Source organism: Podarcis liolepis, assembly GCF_965112155.1.
Source record: "Podarcis liolepis genome assembly, chromosome: 3".
NCBI classification, from domain to species: Eukaryota; Metazoa; Chordata; class Lepidosauria; order Squamata; family Lacertidae; genus Podarcis; species Podarcis liolepis.
Window position 1 is genome coordinate 121141986 of NC_139557.1, and position 22736 is coordinate 121164721.

Consider the following 22736-nt stretch of genomic DNA (forward strand, 5'->3'; position numbering starts at 1 on the left):
TACAGGTCACAATCCTATTGTGATTCCAGCAGACATGAATTCTGTCAGCGTACAAACTGAAGACGCATCTGAATGGATCCGCTGCCATGCTTGCCCTGCGACACGCAGGCAGGTAACTGCTTTGAATTTTTGTTCCCTTGGCAACTTGAGGATGTTTGTACTTACCTGCAAGTCTGAATCGCATGCATACAAATCACTGCATAATCACTGCGAGGCAATGCGCACCCCCTTCAGCGTGTTTGTACAATAGGATGCAGATTAGCATATACACACCTGCCTCCGAGGTGCACAATGAAAGGAGCGGGGGGGTAGGCTGCCTTGAGTGACAAGTTTATGCCTCAGCAATGATGGAATTGCTGCGTCCTGCCCTGTAGCAGTCGCAACAGACTGCTCAAGAGTAGAGAGCGCCTTAAGAGGGGGGAAAAGGGAAGACTTGCAGCAGCGGCAGGTTGAATATTCATGGCGAGGGGGTTTAATAAGAAATGCGAGATTGAATCTTTCCTACAGGGACGCACTCTTTGCTCGAGTACAAGCTCCAGGATTCTGCAGGTGGGAGAATTAATCCAAATCCTACATACCACATTCCCAGAGGTACAGCTAATACGGGGCTCGTGGATGTATGCATATTCATCCTTTATGTAAAAAGCGGCAGCTCCAGGGCTCAGTCTCTTGCCAAACTGAAAAGCCACCAGAAACTTTTCATTTACCACGGTGGTTCTCAGCGGCTCCGGCTCAGTTTTATGGGACCAAATGAAACCCAACGCAGCCGAGAGGCTGTGGCTCAGTGGGATAATGTGTGCTTTGTACGTGGGAGGCCCCAAGTCCAGATCTGTGACATCTCCCGCTAAAAAGGTTTAGGTAACAGAAAATGAGAATGCCAGCCTTAACCAGCCACAATGCGCACAGCTGTTGGGCAGTGGGTAAAATCGGCCCTCTATGAAAGACCTGGGGAAGTTTGAGCCCATTCCAGTAAAGGTAAAAGGTAAAGGTAAAGGACCCCTGGACGGTTAAGTCCAGTTAAAGGCGACTATGGGATTGCGGTGCTCATCTTGCTTTCAGGCCAAGGGAGCCGGCGTTTGTGCGCAGACAGCTTTCAGGGTCATGTGGCCAGCAGGACTAAACCGCTTCTGGTGCAACAGGACACCGTGACAGAAGCCAAAGCACATGGAAACACAGTTTACCTTCCCGCCACAGTGGTACCTATTTATCTACTTGCACTGGCATGCTTTCGAACTGCTAGGTTGGCAGGCGTTGGGACAAAGCAACAGGAGCTCACCCCGTCGCGGGGATTCGAATCACCGACCTTCCGATCAGCAAGCCCAAGAAGCTCAGTGGTTTAGACCACAGTGCCACCCATGTCCCCATTTTTAACCCCTTTTTTACCATTCCAGTGTCATCCCTGGACACTCACTTTTATTTTCTCCCAAAGAGATGAAAGGCTTCCTTTGATTCCAACAGGCAAAACTGACCATTGCATTTGAGGATACTTTTGAAGAGAGGGTGAAAGCTGTCCAAGAAATTCCGTAGGCTGGGGTGGATTTTGGAGCCTCACGGAAGGGTGGAGTCAGATATGGGAGCAAGTCCTTGCCAGATACAAGCCCTTTGCGGTGAGGGTAATAATGGCAAATATTTTGCACACGCTCAGGATAAAAGAATGTGCATATACGTACCTATTCCATGTTAATTGCTGGCTGGCTACTGCATGGGTTTCCCCCCTAAGCTTCCTAAACGCAAGGTCACAGCATTGAACGCACCAGGAGAGCTTGCACAAGGCATACACATTTCTAAATATTTGGATCAGTCCCCAGCTCTGAGGGAGGAGAGAATATCTGTGTTCAGATTGCTCACCCATTACAATCACATTGTTAATAAAAGGGTGCTTGGGACCGGAGGGAGGGAATCAGCTCCTCAGCATTAATAGGCCAGAACACCCGGATTTAGCAAATGTGTGCATAACTCTAGCCACATGAATAATCCCTATTACATTCAGAGGGATAACTTGCCTGGAGAAACCTGGCATGCTTTCTGCATAATCTGCCACTGCTGGCAAATATGCAAAGCTACAAATAAGTCTTCGTTGTTATTTTACGTAGCACCATAAACGTTTGCGATGCTTTACTAAGCAAATTAAGCAAAAACGACACAGGCCTCTGTCCCCCATGAGGATGCAGTCCAAGTTTCTTCGGCCTAGACGGGCAGGATATAAATAAAAAAAATGTTGTTGTTGTTGTTGCTGCTGCTGCTAATATATATAAAGGGAAGCTGTACGAGGTACATTTCATGTTGGCTCTGGGTGGAAACTGAAGGGTTAAAAGGTGGACCTTTTATTTTTCCGAAGGGGGTGCTGACAATGCTTTGGAGGTCCCAAGTCGCAAGGTGGTTAGATTGGTCTCAACTAGGGCCAGGGCCTTTTCAGTACTGGCCCTGACTTGGTGGAACGCTCTGGGGAAAACAATAGGGGGAAACAAACAAACAAAAACAAAACCAGTTTATTAAAATACGGGTTAAAATACAATTTTAAATGCAGCCTCATTTTAATAGTAGCCCATAAATCAAAACTGTAAGGGGAGGGAAACTGAGACTGAGTCCAAACCAAAGGCCTGGTGGAACAGCTCTGCAGGCCCTGAGGAAAGATGTCAAGTCCCGCAGGGCCCTAGTCTCTTGTGACCGAGCGTTCCACCACGTCGGGGCCAGTACTGAAAAGACCCTGGCCCTAGCTGAGACCAATCTAACTACCTTGAGACCTGGGACCTCCAAAGTGTTGTCATTTGTGGACCTTAAGGTCCTCCGCAGTGCATACCAGGAGAGGCAGTCCCGTAGGTACATGGGTCCTAGGCTGCATAAGGCTTTAAAGGTCAAAACCAGCACCTTCAACCTGACCCTGGACTCCACCGGGAGCCAGTGCAGCTGGTAAAGCACTGGATGAATGTGATCCCGCGGCAATGATCCCGTAAGGAGCCTCGCTGCGGCATTCTGCACCAGATGGAGTTTCTGGAGTATATGTTAATGATGGACAAAATGTTTAAGGAGTCTAACAATAAAGAGTAGAGTGTTTTGGAAACTGAAGTATGGCACCAATATTTTCATTGTAAACGCCAAATTAAACATTTATTAAAATTGTAATATTAACTATGTGTGAATTGCATATTAATTCATGCTTATCACAATAATAAATAAACACTGACTCGTCCCTGTGCATAGCTGTCAACTTACAGATTTGAAATAAGGGACCAGCAGCCTCGAAAATAGGGGACCAGCAGCCTCGAAAATAAGGGACCAGCAGCCTCGAAAATAAGGGACCAGCAGCCAAAATAAGGGATTTTAGTCAACCAGCTCCCGAGTCAAAGGCAGAAAGCCCAGCCATGCCAGAAGCCAAACAAAGCCTCAAGCGGTGGTTCCCACAGCGCAGCAACCCGGCAAAGAGGATGCAGCAAGGCAAACCACTGTCACCTCTCCGCTGGGAAGCGCTGAGCAAAGGCGAGTCCCCAGGCAAGGCGTCTGATTTGATCGGCACAAGGCATGCAAGCTCCACCCCCCAGTCGTTCTCAGACTCCTTATTGGGTGAGCAACGCAGCCAAGCAACACAGTTGGAGCCTCCCTCCTCCCTGGCTGGCAGAGGAGCTGCTTCCTTTGAAACCCGGGAAATTTAAGGGACATCATCAATAAGGGACAGCAGCGGGACACAGCGCTGGGATAAGGGACTGTCCCGCCAAATAAGGGACGGTTGACAGCTATGTCCCTGTGTATTACTCTCTGCATTATTCATGGGTGTAAAGATGCAATAAAATGCAAAAAAAGAGAGAGTAAAATGTTTGAATCCTTTTCTTTGTAAACTTGCCTGTATCAGGAGGTTTTTTAACGCTTGAAGTTCTTATTTTGTTTTTGGATAGGCTGCAAGCCACACAGAATTTAAAAAAAGATTTTAAAACTCACATTTCCCAAAATACCAGATGCCTTCCTACTAGGGATAATAGGTGATGACATTCCAAAAAAGGCACTCAGTATCTTTCTGTATTTAACCGCTGCAGCTAGAATAGTATAGTGACAAAATGTAGAAGAAGAGAGACCCACAAAGGAAATCTGGCAGAACAAATTGATAGAATACATAGAATTAGTAACCACGACAGTGAAACTAAGGAATAAGGATAAGTTAAAGATAAGAAAAGAGTGGAGGTGCTTTGGAGATTATCTTAGAGAGGGTATAATATACAATTTAACCTACAAGTAGGAGTTAACATATGAGCAGCAGATAACATCAAAAGGAAGACTTGAAATGATAATGGGTGAAATATCAGGATATGCAACAGATCAAGATTTCCCTAGAACGCCACAGAGAAGATGGATTGGGATGTCTTGGGAAGAGAGACAAGTGATGGATACCGTGCGATACGTGTATAAAAGCTGTTAAAATTGCATAAATGAAAGTAAAAAATTAAAGATATGCTGTAAGCTGCCCAGAGTCGCGGGGGAAACCCAGCCAGATGGGCAGGATATAAATACAACAACAACAACAAATAATAATAATAATCCATTTGGGAGCTGGTAGGAAAAGGAGCAATTTTTGATGTTACTGCCAGACTTTGGAAGTACCATATTTGTTACTTGGGCTAAATGAGAGAAAAATGACTAATTGGCCGGATGAACACGAGGGTGTTTCACAAAGGAAAGGCAATTTGCAACATATTTGCCTCCCTTTTCCAAACCCTGGTAATTACTTCATTTCCATTCTCCAAATTATCCTAGTTTAATATGCACAGCTTCTTGGCAGAGAAGGTCTTTTGACTGGGCTGGTGGTGACCTGTGAATGGATCACACAAGCTATAGGTTGGAAGAGACCCAAAGGATCCTCTGCTCCAGGCCCGTCCAACTCCCGACAGAATGTGATCTACTCCCAGTACAAAAAAACTGGCAGTGATCTACCCATTGTCATTGAGGATTGACCAGAGTTTTGGGGGAGATCAGAGTTGAGCTTTTTCAGGCTGAGGATTGCATAGCTATTCTTCAGGGCGAATGACACACACCGCTCACCTCAAACTCCAAAACGCCAAAAAGTGACCACTTTACACAGCGGAGGGACAGAGCAAGTAAGAAGGGGGGCAGAGATATTCATACTGCTGCTTTTTTACTCCTGCAATCAATAATGATCCCACGATCAACCAAGAACACCAGGGGATCTGTCTGTCGAGTGCGGTTGACCGGCTGGAAATCTCTGCTCTGCTCCAACCCCCAGCAAGGCAGGGGGTCACAGCCCTCTGTAGTGCGTCACATGAACAACATCCGTTCACATTTTCCCCGTGGGGGGGATCAAAGTTTTACATTCAATCAGAAAGTGATGGGGGTCATATATTGGAATGAGCTGGTGGAAACTGAGAAGAAGACCCTTGTTCAAATCTTGCTTCAGCCTTGGACTCATGAGTTGGCTTTTCCTAAGGGACGTGGTTAGCGCTGTGGGTTAAACCACAGAGCCTAGGGCTTGCCGATCAGAAGGTCAGTGGTTTGAATCCCCGCGATGGGGTGAGCTCCCGTTGCTCAGTCCCTGCTCCTTCCAACCTAGCAGTTCGAAAGCACATCAAAGTGCAAGTAGATAAATAGGTACCACTCTGGCGGGAAGGTAAACGACGTTTCTGTGCGCTGCTCTGGTTCGCCAGAAGCGGCTTAGTCATGCTGGCCACATGAGCCAGAAGCTGTACGCTGGCTCCCTTGGCCAGTAAAGCGAGATTAGTGCCGCAACCCCAGAGTCGGACACGACTGGACCTAATGGTCAGGGGTCCCTTTACCTTTAAGCCACACTCTTACTGGCTCCCTCTATAGCAACATCCCTCTAGCTTTTGAAGATGGATCTATTTACAGAGACATTCCCACAATGTTTCAAATCTTCACCCTCGACTTTTGACATTCCAGAAGTCTGTTTTTAGGACCCACCCTATTTCTTGTGACGGTCAGTTTTTAAAACTGCTCTTTTAATGCCGTATTTTAAATCGTTGTAAGGCCCCTTGGGCCTTAGGGTGCAGAACAGGCAACAAATTAAAATTAAGTCTCCATCTTCATCATCATTCCCAACACCTTGTGCCTAAGAGACCGTAGTGTCCCTCATGCTCTCTGTATTAACTTTTGCTTGCTTGCTTTCAAAAACATTTTTATTAAATCTACAAAAATATTCTGAAACATTCATCGTCATATACAATTGTTTTTCTGTCCCAACAAAAATTTTTTCTTGACTTCCCAGCCCTCCTTTTGTGATGTTTCGGGTTTTTTTTATTTTACTTCTTTTTATTAGCTGTTTTACAATACAAATGATTTTGTTATCTAAATTTCACTACCAAGTTTTACTTGCTTTCCAGGACAGTGGCTGTTTCAGTTTGCTGTACAAATGCAACCCTCTATATAAATGAGAGTAACCCCACCAAATTCGGCGGGGCTTACTTCTGAACAGATCAGCATAAGTCTGAGAATTCTATTTTTTATTTTTGGTAAATGCTTTTTATTAACTTATTACTACAGCACACACACACACGACACTTAGAAAACAAACTATAATAGAAAACACAAGATAAATGAAAAACATATATTCATAAATCCGCAAGTATCTGCACACGAACTTATGTTAGCCATGGTTAGTTCTTATTCTATTCTAATAGACTTCCTTCCTCCTCAATGCCGGTATGATTTTAAACTTGCCGAACTGTTTCTTTCTCATTTCGTCTTTTCTACCCCTCTCCATATGTTGTATTTGTAAACTGTATTTTGTTTTGCAAAAATTATTTGAAGCAAGTCCAGGTTTTAATTTGAGGGCACTGTTTTTTTTAAAAAAATAATCTCTTTCCCCTCTCTTTTTTGAATTTTTTGTTGAAACTGTCCCCTAACTGCATCCGTCATTTTTGCCAACTCAAGGTAATCAAATAATCTCTCTTGCCACTCTTTTTTCGTTGGTACTCTTTCGCTTTTCCAGCTTTTTGCAATTAGTATTCTTGTTGCAGATGTTGCGCAAATGAATATTCTTTTACTTTCATTTGCGGTGTCTGAATCTATTATGCCTAATAGACGGCCCAATAGAAATACTTCTGGCTGTTGTTGTCGCCTGTTGTTTTTACAAACGTTTGTTTAAATACCCTCCCCCTTTGATGTCCTTTAGTTTCATTCTTTTAGCTGCGGATATGCCAAGATTTGCATTAGGGATATATTGCGGTTTTACTATTGAATTGTTGAGGAGCGGACCTGCAAGAGCCAGAGTTAAGGGTAAGTGGTCGCTTTCAATGTTATAGCCCACTTGGAACTCCGTGACAAACTTGTATGCAAATCTTGAGATTAGGATATAATCTATGACACTACCATCAAACTTTGTGAAGTGAGTGTATTCCCCATGGCGATCCCCCTCTATATTGTCATTTAATATCAGCAGTGTTAAGTCGTGAGTGAACATATCAGACGACACAGCAATTCTTCAAACAGCTCTTGTTTATTCACAGGCCAGAACAGAACTGAACTGAAGGGTTCAGCCAGCCTGCTTATATAGAGCTCCAGTACAATGCAACAGTAACAACTTTCTGTAACTATCCAATTCCTTATTTGCATATGTGGACCTGAGTGAAAACTATCTACAGTATCCCCCTGCTGGCCCAGGGTGAGAACTTCAGTACATAACAAGCAGGTCCCTCCACTTTGCGGCCTGGGCTGAGCAAAGCCCTGGGTAGTTGCATCTAAGACATTTAGAAAGGCGGGCAGTGCCTGTATCTAAACAGATGTCAGAGTCCAGAAACTGGTTGTAGAGGATGTATAAGCTGTCATCATTTGCACCCATGCGTGCGTTGAAATCTCCACCGATAATGAGCGAAGCAGCAGGATGCCCCCCCCAGTGGCGGTAGCGTGGGGGGTGCAGGGGGGGCCGGCCGCACCGGCCGCAACATCTGGGGGTTAGGGTTAGGGGGTGCAAATCCACAGGTTAGGGGGCGCAAATCCACGGGTTAGGGGGCGCAAATTACTTGCCTTGCCCCGGGTGCTGACAACCCACGCTATGCCACTGCCCCCCCCATTCTAATTAATATCCAAGATGTCCAGTGGAAACTAGAGCAGCTGGGCATTTTTTTAAAAACCCCAGTTTAAATGACCCAGGACACGTTTGTCTTGGGCTCTGCCTTTTTCCAGCTTGGGCACTGCCTATCAGTAACTGGTTACAGGCAAGAGGAGAATTGTTCGTCGTCGTCGTCCCCCCCCCCCCCCCGGCCTAGATATTGCATGCCTGCCTGGAGGATCCCTGGAAGCTAGTTGGAAAGGCAGCGCACTGGAAGCCACTTATCCTATCACACCAATTACAGGCTCCTCTCCTGGCTGAAGAGATAGCCAAGTACATTTCCTGAGCATGCAAAAAAAAAAGGGGGGGTGAGATTTTTTTATATTAAAAAAAAAATCAATTGCTATCGTTAAAACCGTTGCAGCTGTTTGGCATCCCTCTGCTTTGATGGATAATTGCCATTTCCAAAAACAAGCATTTTATGTTCCATGGAGGAGAATTCTAAGTATGGGCAAAGCTGCTCCCTTTCCTTAAAAAAAAAAAAAAAATAACAGCAAAATTATTTCTCTCTCTCTCTCTCTCTCCAAATCCAACCTGCCACTTCCTTCCAAGTAACGAAGATCAGGCAGGCTGGAGAAAACGAGAGCATTGCCACACTGGAAGATCATGCACTTTTGGAGGTTTGGAAGACAGCGCTGGATTACACAAGGCCAGAGGGGCGGAAGGTGTAAACCAGGCACCCCCAACCTTTGGCGCTCCAGATGTTTTGGACTACAATTCCCATCATCCCTGACCACTGCTCCTGTTAGTTAGGGATCATGGGAGTTGTAGGCCAAAACCCCTGGAGGGCCAAAGGTTGGGGATCCCTGGTGTAAACCCTTCCACAAACAGGGCCAGATTTAGGTTTGATGAGGCCCTAAGCTACTAAAGGCAATGGGGCCCTTTATATGTCCAGCTGTCCTCTGTCAACAACAAATTGTCGCTGTTTTTTGTGTTGAATATATGCTATACAGTAATTGATGGACCTAATAGGTATCTAAAGCCATTTGCACATGTTGCCCTGCAACCAGTCCATGCAGAATTTAGGCACCCTATATATAAAGGTAAAGGTAAAGGGACTCCTGACCATTAGGTCCAGTCACGGACGACTCTGGGGTTGCGGTGCTCATCTCGCTTTACTGGCTGAGGGAGCCGGCATACAGCTTCCGGGTCATGTGGCCAGCATGACTAAGCCGCTTCTGGCGAACCAGAGCAGCGCACGGAAATGCCGTTTACCTTCCCACCAGAGCGGTACCTATTTATCTACTTGCACTTTGACATGCTTTCGAACTTCGAGGTGGGCAGGAGCAGGGACTGAGCAACGGGAGCTCACCCCATCGTGGGGATTCAAACCGCCAAACTTCTGATCGGCAAGTCCTAGGCTCTGTGGTTTAACCCACAGTGCTACCTGCGTCCCTTACCCTATATATAGAAATGAGCAAACCAGTGATATTTTAGGGAGCAGGCTATCAGGCGGGGCCCATGGCTTTCATCATAGGAGCCTACACAACACAAAACACTGTTGCTATATATACGTTTTATTCTATTTGTTTTTTATCTTATATTTTGGAACTGTAAATCCAGGGTTTTTTCCCTTTGAATATTTTGGGGGCCCCCAAGAGAGCGGGGCCCTAAGCTATAGCTTGTTTAGCTTATACTTAAAACTGGCACTGCCCACAAAGCTTGTTTGCACGTGGAAGTTCATCAAGTGATATCTTGGCACCAGATTACTCAGCCGACAACTATCAATAGGGATTTGCAAACCCAGTGAAAAAAGTAAATTGGCATATTCCTGCATTGCAGACAGTTGAACCAGATCAGAACTTTGCAAAATGTTCACGTTGGCGACACACTTTTTAGACATGCATCATTCCATGACACGGTAACTCAGTTACACCAGCAAACCAAAGGTTGGACTAACCCAGGGGTCTGCAACCCGTGGCTCCAGAGCCGCATGTGGCTCTTTTACACCTTTGCCGCGGCTCCGGGGCAGATACTAGCGAGGGGAGGAGGTGCATTGTGTGCCCGACACTCCCCACTGTGGCGGGCGCTGTACTGGCTGTGACGTCGCATAGGGGCGGTGCGTGCGTTAGTCACGCACCGTCCCGACGTCACCTTCCCGCCCGCCCGCTACATTGTAAGGGGCATGTACGCTGGTCACTGCATTGAAAGGGGGCATGTACGCTGGTCACTGTTTTGAAGGGGAGTGAAGAACACATACACAAAAAAGGTAACTTGTTAATTTAACGTTTAAAGAACGTTAAAGAAATAATAAAAAAAGTGACAAAAAAGTTATTTTTATAATGACGAGTTTTGCGGCTCCCAGGTTTTTTTTCTTCAGAAACGGGTCCAAGTGGCTCTTTTTGTCTTAAAGGTTGCAGACCCCTGGACTAACCCCTTTCCTGCTCCCTTTCCTCCTCCTCCCAGGAGAAGCAAAAAAGGGAGAGTCTGTGCTCCAGTTCGTAGTTTCTGTGTATTGGGTTCTCTATAGCTTTGGAGACTAAGACTACTTCGCGATGCACAAGGTATTCTCCTCATTACGCTGTAATTTGTTGGAGTTCATTAGCCGTCTGCTTTCGGTGCTTTGATCAGCAATCACTTTGTCACAGTCGCATTATCACTGCTCTGCACCTGGTGGTCTTACGAGGCTTGAAATTGTTTTGGTGTTAATAGAAAAAAGCAATTTTTTAATGGCGGTGGGTTCTCCCCCGCCCCCTCCATCCTTAATTAGAAGGTGGGGGGGGGAAACTTCCCCAACCCCCAGCTCCTTGTACTAAGTAGCTAGCAATAAATTAATAACAAGAAATGAAAGAAAAAACACAAACACACACACATTTGCATGCCCGTGTTATAGAAAGGGAATATGTTTCGTTTTCAGACTCCAACTTCAAGTTCTAAAATCATACGGGCAGACGCCTGGAATTTTCCAGCCCAATTTGCTCAGGATTAATGAATGGGAAGAACAAGAAGGCTTGTTCATGTACAAGAAAAGTAAAAACTCTGCCCCACTTAGGTGGCCCGCATAAAATGATCCAAGTTAAATGGAATTCCATGTGTTCTCTTATTTCGAACTACTTGCTGGTGTGGCTAGGAGTGAATTCAGCTGTAAATCAAGGAGCCCCTTGTTTCAATTTCAGCTCTGCCATGAACCCCACAGCTGTCTTCGAGTGCCACTATAGTCTCAGCCTCAGTACATCTACCTGCAACATTGGCATAACAATGCTGATTTGCAGTGGTACCTTGGTTCTCAAACGCCTTGGTACTCAAACAACTTGGAACCCAAACACTGCAAACCCAAAAGTGTACAAGTTTGCGAACTTTTTTCGGAAGCCAAACGTGCTCCATTTTGAGTGCCACACTTCCATTTGGAGTGTTACGCTGAGGTCTTAATGTCGAACCCGGAGGTCCAGACTTAACCTGAAACTGTTCTTAACCTGAAGCACCACTTTAGCTAATGGGGCCTCCTGCAGCTGCTGCGCCGCCGGAGCCTGATTTCTGTTCTTATCCTGAAGCAAAGTTCTTAACCTGAAGCACTATTTGTGGGTTAGTGGAGTCTGTAACCTGAAGCGTATGTAACCCGAGGTACATACATACATATATATATATATATATATATATATGCAGGTTTTGGTGTCTTCGGGTGTCTTCCCGTGTAAGAGTTGGGGTGTCTAGGCGACGTTTCGACGAGGTCTCACTCGTCATCTTCAGGCTGGTGCTTTCGGCTTCTTGTTACTGGAACAGAGCAGGATCTCAGTGTTTGAGTTCCTATAAATACTGTTGAGGGGGTGTGGTGTATAGCCTCCAACGTTCTGGGCAGAGAGGAAGTTCCCAGGTTAGTGTGCCTTTTCTTCTTTTGTTCCTTAATTACTTGAGGGATATCTTGAGTGATTTCTTGAGTGATATTCTGAGTACCACTTAGGTGGGTCATTAAGTGTGGATTAGTTGCTAAAGCTTTCGTGTCTTGACCTCTTGAGCTTGTGAAGAGTTTTTCTGAGAAGATGGCTGTACTGCACTTAGTTGTGCTCTGGCTTGGCTTCGTGTATAGGGGCGAGCTGTGGTTTTGTGCCCTGTGCCAGCCAGATCTGTGTAGGGATTGCAGGGGGGTGCAGCATCCGGAGGTGCCACTATGGTTTGGCTAGGACACACTATCTACCGGAAAAAAACACACACCAACCGCTACTTACATGCACAATCACACCACCATCCTGCACAAATAAACTCCGTAGCCAAGACTCTCATCTCCAGAACCAAACGCCTGGCTGACAAAGACCACTTGACAACTGAGTTACAGAATCTCTCAAATGTGTTAATCGCCAATGGATACCAGCAAAACAGGGTTACGAAGCTAATCCAAAAAGAAACACCCCCCAAAAACCAAGACACAGAAGAAAACAATGGCATGGCCCTCCTTCCTTATATCAAGGGCACTACAGATAAAATTAGCAAAATCCTCCATAAACACAATATCAAAACAGCCTTTTGCACCAACCAAAAAATAGCCAATATCCTCAGAAACCCCAAAGATAAAATCCAGTTGGAAAACCAAGGGGTCTATGAAATACCCTGCAAAGTCTGCCCAGCCACGTACATTGGACAAACAAACAGACGAATAAATGCACGTATCGCAGAACACAAGAATGCCGTCAAAAAAGAAGAAAAAACTTCCTCTCTTTTCCAACACATGAAAGAAACAGGACACGAAATTAATTTTGCAGATTCCAAATTGCTCTTTAACATGGAACATCACCACAAGAGAATAATCATGGAAGCCATCGAGATAGAGAAACACCCTCACAACATGAACAAGCGTGACGACACGTCCCGCCTGCCAGACATCTGGAAATTAGCCCTCCCCACAAAAACCGACACCAGAACCAGAGGCACACAGAACGCCATCACCAATCAACCACACCAGACCCAAACCCAGACCCTCTCCACAGATAAATTACAGACACCATCCAGTAGCCAAACCATAGTGGCACCTCCGGATGCTGCACCCCCCTGCAATCCCTACACAGATCTGGCTGGCACAGGGCACAAAACCACAGCTCGCCCCTATACACGAAGCCAAGCCAGAGCACAACTAAGTGCAGTACAGCCATCTTCTCAGAAAAACTCTTCACAAGCTCAAGAGGTCAAGACACGAAAGCTTTAGCAACTAATCCACACTTAATGACCCACCTAAGTGGTACTCAGAATATCACTCAAGAAATCACTCAAGATATCCCTCAAGTAATTAAGGAACAAAAGGAGAAAAGGCACACTAACCTGGGAACTTCCTCTCTGCCCAGAACGTTGGAGGCTATACACCACACCCCCTCAACAGTATTTATAGGAACTCAAACACTGAGATCCTGCTCTGTTCCAGTAACAAGAAGCCGAAAGCACCAGCCTGAAGATGACGAGTGAGACCTCGTCGAAACGTCGCCTAGACACCCCAACTCTTACACGGGAAGACACCCGAAGACACCAAAACCTGCATTCCTGTACCCGTGAAAATCTACGAAAGCATATATATATATATATATACAGTTCAGCTACTTATTGATCGATTTTGTGACTGCAGTACATTGTTTATTGCTTTCATTTTACGAATCAATGGTCTCATTAAAGGTAAAGATAAAGGGACCCCTGACCATTAGGTCCAGTCATGGCCGACTCTGGGGTTGTGGCACTCATCTCGCTTTATTGGCCAAGGGAGCCGGTGTACAGCTTCTAGGTCATGTGGCCAGCATGACTAAGCCGCTTCTGGCGAACCAGAGCAGCGCACAGAAACGCCGTTTACCTTCCCTCTGGAGTGGTACCTGTTTATCTACTTGCACTTTGACGTGCTTTCGAACTACTAGGTTGGCAGGAGCAGGGACCGAGCAATGGGAGCTCACCCCGTTGCGGGGATTCGAACTGCCGACCTTGTGATCGGCAAGTCCTAGGCTCTGTGGTTTAACCCACAGCGCCACACGGGTCCCATTAGATAGTAAATCTATTAATGGTCTCATTAGATAGTAAAATTAGATATCTAATGAGATATCATTAGATAGTAAAATTCATGTTAAATTGCTGATTTAGGGGTTGTTTTTAAAAGTCTGGAACGGATTGATCCATTTTGCATTACTTTCTATGGGAAAGTGCACCTTGGTTTTGGAACGCTTTGGTTTTGGAACGGATTAAGTTTGAGAACCAAGGTACCACTGTACCTTATACGACTCTTACATACCCCAAGGTAAGTCAGCAAGACCCTGACTTCAAAGGTCTCGCCAGTCATTACTCACATAGTGCCAAATGCATTTCACATCCCTAAGAATATAAAGTTGCCTTTTAAAACATCAGCGAAAGCCAACTTTCTCCTGGTGGGCAATTGCAGCTTCCCTGCAGTTCCACAGATTCATAGTACAAAGTACATAACCTTGTGTCACCAACAGAAAAACATTTTTATAGGAGTGCCAGGCTGTCAAAAGGCTGGGTTTCCAAGCAGATCTGGCCACACAGGGAAATGTGTGGAAAGATTCTGCAGATTCCCCAAATGCCTGAGACCCCTGTCTCTGTCTCAACAAAAATCCCAGTGCAAGGCTGACTGGGCACTGCTGTTTGGCATAGGGAGCCTAAGAGGGGCTTGCAGATTCTTTAAGCAGCTAATTATGGCTTCCTTGCAGAAACGTATGCCTTACACCCTGAAAATCCTGTGAGGGCTTTCAACTCCCAATCATGTACATCACAAGCTACAAGCTCCTATTCCTCCTTCTTGCAGCCTTGGAGGATGAACTGGTACACATCAGACAGAAGTCAATCAAACATGGACCACAGAAGCCGACAGCAGTTGTATCGTATTTCTCATTTTCGTTTTTAAAAAATGCAGTTGGGCTCCATCTATTTTCACTAGAGATTTTATCCCACAGGTTTTATGTACTCTGCCTTTAATGAACTATTGCCAATTAAAATGGGGCAAGCTGAAACTTGCAAATAAATAACAAGTTTCCATTAATATTCCTCTAATCAGAGCAAATTCAGGGTTGTAGTCAGAGGTGGACTAATTTGGGGAAGATCTGCCGGGTTGTTAAGAGACCTGCTCATCTTTATGTACATTGTGCCCAAGAAGCTCCCATCTGGCTGCCATTCTGCAAAAGCGACGAAGGAGTTAATTTTATTTCAGGTAGGCATTATTTCAAGGATTTTGTTTAAAAGAAGAGCAAAAGACGCAGCAGGACTAATGTGAATGTTCATTTCACAGTGACATGAGCAATTGTAACTCATTTTGCTGCTCCTGGACGAAAGATAATGTTTTCATTCACTCCTGCCTGTGAGCAGTGTGATTTACTAGTCAGAAACAATAAGATGAAATATTAAGAATAAGTTCATTTCATGCGGTGCTCAGATCCCGAAAGTCAAAATGGGAGCCAGTCTCTGTGCCCCAGTCTCATGGAAGCACCTTCTACTACAAAATACCACCTTCCTCTGCTTTTGGAAACTCTGGGTCTGTTTTCTGGGTTTTCTTTTTTCTTTTAGTGTTGTAACTCTTCATAAAGGCAAAAGGTAAAGGTAAAGGGACCCCTGACCATTAGGTCCAGTCGTGGCCGACTCTGGGGTTGCGGCGCTCATCTCGCTTTACTGGCCGAGGGAGCTGGCGTACAGCTTCCAGGTCATGTGGCCAGCATGACTAAGCCGCTTCTGGCAAACCAGAGCAGCGCACGGAAATGCCGTTTACCTTCCCGCTGGAGCGGTACCTATTTATCTACTTTCGAACTGCTAGGTTGGCAGGAGCTGGGACCGAGCAATGGGAGCTCACCCCGTCGTGGGGATTCAAACCGCCGACCTTCTGATTGGCAAGCCCTAGGCTCTGTGGTTTAACCCACAGCGCCACCCGCGTCCATCCATAAAGGCAAAGGTAAGGTAAATGACCGCTGGATGGTTAAGTCCAGTCAAAGGCGACTCTGGGGCTGCAGCACTCATCTCACTTTCAGGCCAAGGGAGATAGCGTTTGTCCACAGACAGTTTTCCGGGTCATGTGGCCAGCAGGACTAAACTGCTTTTGGAGCAACAGAACACCGTGACGGAAACCAGAGCGCACTGAAACGCTGTTTACCTTCCCGCTGGAGTGGTACCTATTTATCTACTTGCAGTTTGTGCTTTCGAATTGCTAGGTTGGCAGGAGCAGGGACAGAGCAACGGAAGCTCACTCCGTCGGGGGGATTTGACCACTGACCTTCTGATCGGCAAGCCCAAGAGGCTCAGTGGTTTAGACCACTGTGTCCATATTCACAAGAGACTTTAGGCTGGCTGAGGATAGGCCAGGGTACAAGCCCCCCAAAATCCCACCCAATACCCCGGCCCAAACTGGTGTCAGGGGAAATGGGGCAGTTGTCAAAATACCCACTGAATTCCCTCTGGCCTGCACCTTGTCACCTTCAGTGAAAACACAACTCACATCTGCATCCAAATGCTCACTTTTTCCATCCACGGAGGGATTAGCTCTTGGATGTGAATCACCCGTGCACAAGCCACAAACATTTTCACAGGTGCACACTTGCCTCACATCCACAGCTAACCCCAATATCTGCACGAACCCCAGATCAAGTTGTGAGGCTGAGTCGTCAAACGTATCAAAAATGGCACAATTCAAAAGGAGAAACGGCTGACTGGCTAGAACGGCAGAAAAACAACCCACAGTATATATTTAAAAAAACAGAAAAGTGCTCCAGACAAGATATTTTTGAAAGAAGTCTCGCTAGTGTAGGAAACAAGTAGCTGTTTGTGTTCCACCCTCCCCCAGTGTGACAGCACACAATTGTTCAAATTTGTTTATTTTTCTTTTTTAAAAAAAGCTTTTAGCGAGCTATGAAATGTTCTGCATTTGAACATGCTCTCTCTCTCTCTCTCTCTCTCTCTCTCTCTCTCTTTATCTTGCATGTAAACTGCCCGGACCAAGAAGCAAACTCAAGGGAAGCAAATGAGACACTTTTAAGACATGTAATTTAAATCATATCGCTTTGTCCTTTTGTGCCGCAGCCTCAGTCCATTTTGGACCATTTTGCTACTCTTGTTTGTTGACGGGTCTCTTTGAAAAAGTACATTAATGGCACCCGCAGCAGATGACTTCATCCCTTCACAATTCTGGTAGGCCTCACAATTACTGCAAAGTCCAGACTGCAAGGGAGCCGTAACTCTGTTTTAGGGGCCGTAAGGAAGTTGTATGGTGTAGCAAACTAGTATCTGAGAAGTACAGAGAAGCGCCCTTCCTTCAGGGGATGGAAGAAACACAGTCCGCAATAGCTCACTTTTATTCCGCCCTATAAAAAGCACCGCCAGCACCCTGGCACTTGTGGAAGGAGAGGACTTATTCTAGGCCCTCAACAGCAGCATTCCTTCAACTGAAACTATTAAACTAAAATCATCTTCCACACGGTGTTCAGGCTTTAAAGGCAAAACATCTATTCCCCACAAGTTCTCTGCTTGCGGACTGAACATGTTGAGATGTTACCCATGTAAGGATGTACATTCTCCTTTGGACAATAAAGAAGCAGGTCAAGACTCCTTCAGGGATACGAAAGGGAGAGGGTGAACTTCTACAGCGCCAAGATGCAGTAGCCACTGCCCTGAAGCCCAGCAGGTGACCAGACACTCAAGGGACAAGACTGGCACATCCCCATCTCCCTTGGGCAACCAAGGTTGTATCAATTTAGTAGCTAGCCATGAGAGAAGCTGCTAGTGGATGGCAATAAAGCCCTCTTTCCTGGAAACATGATCAGTTCTAAGGAGCCCTTGCTATTACCTCTGCTCCTTTAGCTGCAAAGCAACTTGGACTTGAACCATTACTACCCTTTGGCCAAACAGCCTACAAATATAATACAGTCATAAAAGGTAAAGGGACCCCTGACCATTAGGTCCAGTCGTGGCCGACTCTGTGGTTGCGGCGCTCATCTCGCTTTATTGGCCGAGGGAGCCGGCGTACAGCTTCCGGGTCATGTGGCCAGCAGGACTAAGCCGCTTCTGGCGAACCAGAGCAGCGCACAGAAACACCATTTACCTTCCCGCCAGAGTGGTACCTATTGATCTACTTGCACTTTGACGTGCTTTTGAACTGCTAGGTGGGCAGGAGCAGGGACTGAGCAACGAGAGCTCACCCCGTCGCGGGGATTCAAACTGCCGACCTTCTGATCGGCAAGTCCTTGGCTCTGTGGTTTAACCCACAGCGCCACCTTGGGTTAAATATGCTTCAGGTTGAGCGTTTTCAGGTTATGCTCCGCTGCGACCCGGAAGTAACGGAACGTGTTACTTCTGGGTTTTGCCGCTCATGCATGTGCAGACGCTCAAAATAACGTCATGCGCATGCGCAGAAGTGGTAAATCACGACCCATGCACATGCAGATGTGCAGTCGCGGGTTGCGTTCTACTCAGGATGCGAATGGGGCTCCGGAACGGATTCCGTTCACATCCAGAGGTACCACTGTAATAGAAAGTACAGTGGACACTCAGGTTGCGAAGGTGATAATAATAATAATTTATTATTTATACCCCGCCCATCTGGCTGGGTTTCCCCAGCCACTCTGGGCGGCTTTCAACAGAATAATAAAATACAATAATCTATTAAACATTAAAAGCTTCCCTAAACAGGGCTGCCTTCTGATGTCTTCTCCACTCTGAACTTGCTGCCTGGACTTTGGGACTCCTCGGATGCTGACATCATTGAGGATTCACATGAGGAACTTGGAGTCTGCTTTGCTCCAAGCCATGCAAAGACATGCCCAGAGGATAAGATTGTAGGTACTTTTACAATATTTGCATACAGAGCTGGATTCTGAGACTACGCTGGCAGAAAGGGGGCAGTGGTGGAATGAGGCAACCAGTTCCTTCTCTCTCTCTCTCTCTCTCTCTCTCTCTCACACACACACACACACACACACACACTGCCCACTGCAAGTATTCGAAAGAATCTAAACCAGAATTTATTTCTTTTTTTTATGGTGCATCTAAAAACATAACGCACAACCCTCAACGCTCCACGTTGCAACAAAAGAATTCCGAAGCCTCTCCATTTCTCCCATTGGAGAGAGGCAGAAGAAGCCAAATATTTCCAACTGCTCTTACCACAATTGGGACGCCGATGTCCGGCCACAGGAGGTCCTCTGACGGCAGCTTGGGAGAGTTCCAGACCACCACCACTTTGTTTAAGTAGGGGAGGCCGTTGAGCCTCTCTAGGGAGTTCATGAGCACTTCCTCTCGCTCGTAGGTCAACATGACAACGGTGAACTGTTCCCTGGGGACGTTGCCTCCCAGCGCGGCTTGGAACTCCTTCCCGGAGCCACCAGCTCCTCCTCCGATGGGCCGGAACCCGGTCCCAGATCCGAGGAACTTGGCTTCCGAGGGCAGGACAGGGTCAAAGGGGGTGTGGGGGAAGAGGTGGAAAGGCCCGGGGGCCGAGTTCCAGTTTCTGTAAATATCCATGGCGGTGAGGGTAAAATTGCGCAGGTATTTGGGCGAGGAGTAGGGCGGCTCCGTCTCCACCGGCCCCAAGTCTAAGTCCCCGTTGTCGGCCATGTTGGGGTCTGTGCCAGCAGCCTTTCCGGACCGGTGGGGGATCTCCACCGCAGCCTCCTCCCGGATGGGGACGGCCGGGATTTGGATTCGAGTCCTTATGATGGCTAGAACCGTGCTGAAGATGCTGTCCGAGGTGGAAAAGTAGGTCTCCCACAGGAAGCGGCCTTGCCTCCTCATGGCCAGGAGGTCGTTGTCGGAAATACTCCGCAGGAGAAAGTGCACTTCCGTGATACGTGGCTTTGGTATGATTAAGGCTGCCTCGTTCCACCGGATCACATCGTGGTAGGGCAGCTGGACCTGCTCTCCCAGGATCACCGGGATCGCCCCAACCTCCAGGGCCTCAAAAAGACGCATTGCGCACCCGGCGGAGATGACAAGGTGGGTGTCCCCCGGGGTGATTATCAGTGCAAAAGTAGATAGTTTCAGTAGCTCTAGTCTGTCTTCCCTTTCTCCACAAAGAGCCCACTCAGTGGGCAGGCTTGCCTTAGGCTGGTTCTTACAGGTGAATTCCACTAAGACAAAGTCCAGCTTGCTGTCTTGGACAGCCTTCAGGGTGGTAATGATCCTGTCATCATAGTCCGCTGGGGCGTTGCCTTCGATTTCTTCTTCGAAGGAGCGCACTTCTTGCAAGCTGGACCGGAGAGACTCCACCTTCTCCCCCTGGAAACTGAATAGGTATTTTCGCTTGACCGGCACCTGGGGCGGGATCTCTAGGAAATTGGGCTCGGACATGGCGTGGACAAGAGGGGACACCACGATATCGAAACCCGGGCGATACTGTACATCGTAAAAGGTGGACTGGGCGACCATGGCCCGCCCGGTGCTGACGTTATAAAGGAAGTTCTGAGTTTCCGACTTCCTGGACAAGTTGATGATCAGGTGGTTGTGCCCGTCAGTCCTCCAAAAGGGCAGCGTGTGCAACTGTTGCTCGAGTTCAGTAGGTTTTGGCATGACCGGCTCGTGCATTTCCCCCACGAGGATTATGTACAAACAGGCAATGTTTGCGTTTTCAGTAACGTACACGTTCGTTCTGACAGTGGATTCAAAGGCTTGCTTAATTAAGGGGTCCAACGAGCTCCCGAAATCGAACTGGTCACTGTTGTAGACATACACGGGGAAGCCGGAAGTCAGCGGGCAGCGGGAGTAGTCGAAGCAGTTGTGTAGCCGGCAGCTCCTGTGGGATTTGGGCAGGGGGAAATTGGAGTCGTCCTTGTCCGGCAACAGCCGGATGGGCAGGGAGAGCTTGGGTTGGTTCTGTGCCATGAGTTCTTTGTAGGAGTGCTCCGTCTGGCTGATGACATTCTTCAGCTGCAGGAGGTCCTGCTTGGCGTTCTCAATGCTCTTCTTGCAGGCTTCGATCTTGAGGTTCAGCTTGGCGATCTCGCTGTTCAGCTCCTGCCTCTTGGCTTCCAGCTGCAGCAGCTCCTCGCTCACCGATTCCCGGATACGGCAGAGGTCCTGGACGTGCTTCACCTCGCAAAGCTCGTTGCCCGTGCGCGGCCCGAAGATGCGCTTGCCGGCGTCGTCGGCGTCGTCTATGGTGGTTAGGTAGTAATGGGCGATGAGGGGGAAGAAGACCAGGATGATGAACAAGGTGAAGCTGAGCCAGGTGAGTCGAATGCGACTGGACCACCGCAGCATCCAGGGTTGGCCTCCATTGCCTACCCCTCCATTCCGCAACATGGTATACCCGGTCATGAGTCCAAGAGTTGGTGCTGCCCCTCTTATCACGTTGGATCAGTAGCCATAACCAAGGCAGTTTTTACCGGCAAGGCTCCAGGAGGAAAGGCTATTGCGCCCGTTGGACCAAGGGCCAATAGAATGGAAATTTCATCTTCTCCTTGAGATGGAGGACGCAACTTCCGATCCAGTTAGAACCAAGGGCGAAACTCTTCTTCTTGGCCTCCAGTTAACTGGGTGTTGCTAGGAGAGCGCGGGCAGGGTCACCACGGCAATCGGTTGCCCCCTCCGGGCCAGAGAAACGCAACGGGAGCAAGGCAACCTTCAGTGTCACCCTCCACATTCTGTATTAGCATCCAATGAACGAGACAAGCAGGGGGAAGTTCATGCAATCATGATTCTCTGTCACCTCTGTGCTGCCAGGATTTCACCATTCCTAAAAGAGAGAGAGATAGGAGACAACCATGACACATCGGGCAATATAAGATGTGCCTCCTTCATTGCATTATAAAAACAGAGACCAGGAAAGCATTAATAAAGAGAACAACATCCTTCCTTCTGCCTAGATCTGACCTGCGGCTTAAACAATAAGCCCACAACTTATGTTGCACATTCAGCTTTATGCGATTGGTGAAAACTTTTTTGGGGGGAAAAATAGAAAGGGGAATGGCATCGGGGGGGGGGGGGAAGACTTTGGTAATCCCACCGGCCATGGCATCCTATGAATTTTCACTATATGCAATTTTGGCCTGAAGAATTATCCCCTGTGTAAGTTGTGGACTTACTGTAAAGCCAAGCTGGCCATATGCTGCTTGAGTTGTGGTCAGATGTTATGTACGTTCCAAGCTTGGTACAAGAAAGTCCTGGGACAGCCAATGCCCACCGTTTTTCATATAAAACATTACTATTCAAAAACCCTCCCTCCCTCAAATTAGAATCACAGAATCCCAGAGCTGGGAGGGTCATCGGTCTACGTAGCTCGAAACATTTCAGAACCAGGGCTCACTTTTAACCCAAACATGCATTTGGGGATCCATTTATTAACATTTTACCATCTATCTGCATGGTGGTAGTGCTCCTGTTGCAACCCAACTTGGATCAGGTCACAGGCCACTAGACGGCCCCTACCCCACCCATTGAAGACCAGTGATTCAACCCAAACTCCTGCAATGCAGGGATCACAGCTGAAGCACCCCTGACAGATGGACACCCAACCTCTGTTTAAAAACCTCCAAGGAATTATTATGGAGGATGCCGTGTGTGTGGATTACGAGAAGAAGAAGAAGAAGAAGAAGAAGAAGAAGAAGAAGAAGAAGAAGAAGAAGAAGAATTTTACTCATGGGTGGAAGTCTTTGGGGGGCGGGGAATGAATAGTTATTTGTTCTACTGTTCCTTGATGCATTGCATTCATCAACCTTTGCAAAAACTGTTAAAGGTAAAGGAACCCCTGACCATTAGGTCCAGTCGTGGCTGACTCTGC

General features: G+C 47.1%; 1 protein-coding gene across 4 annotated transcripts in view; it reads right to left on the reverse strand.

The window, feature by feature from the left end:
• The window catches only part of EXTL3 (exostosin like glycosyltransferase 3), a 172855-nt gene that overhangs the window by 34811 nt on the left and 115308 nt on the right, over positions 1 to 22736 (reverse strand). For all 4 annotated transcript variants that reach the window (XM_083494284.1, XM_083494282.1, XM_083494285.1 and 1 more), the window contains one exon: positions 19127 to 21692. In XM_083494284.1, the coding sequence (XP_083350410.1) occupies positions 19127 to 21274 (2148 nt within the window). In that variant the 5' untranslated portion in view covers positions 21275 to 21692. The remainder of the gene's footprint in view (positions 1 to 19126; positions 21693 to 22736) is intronic.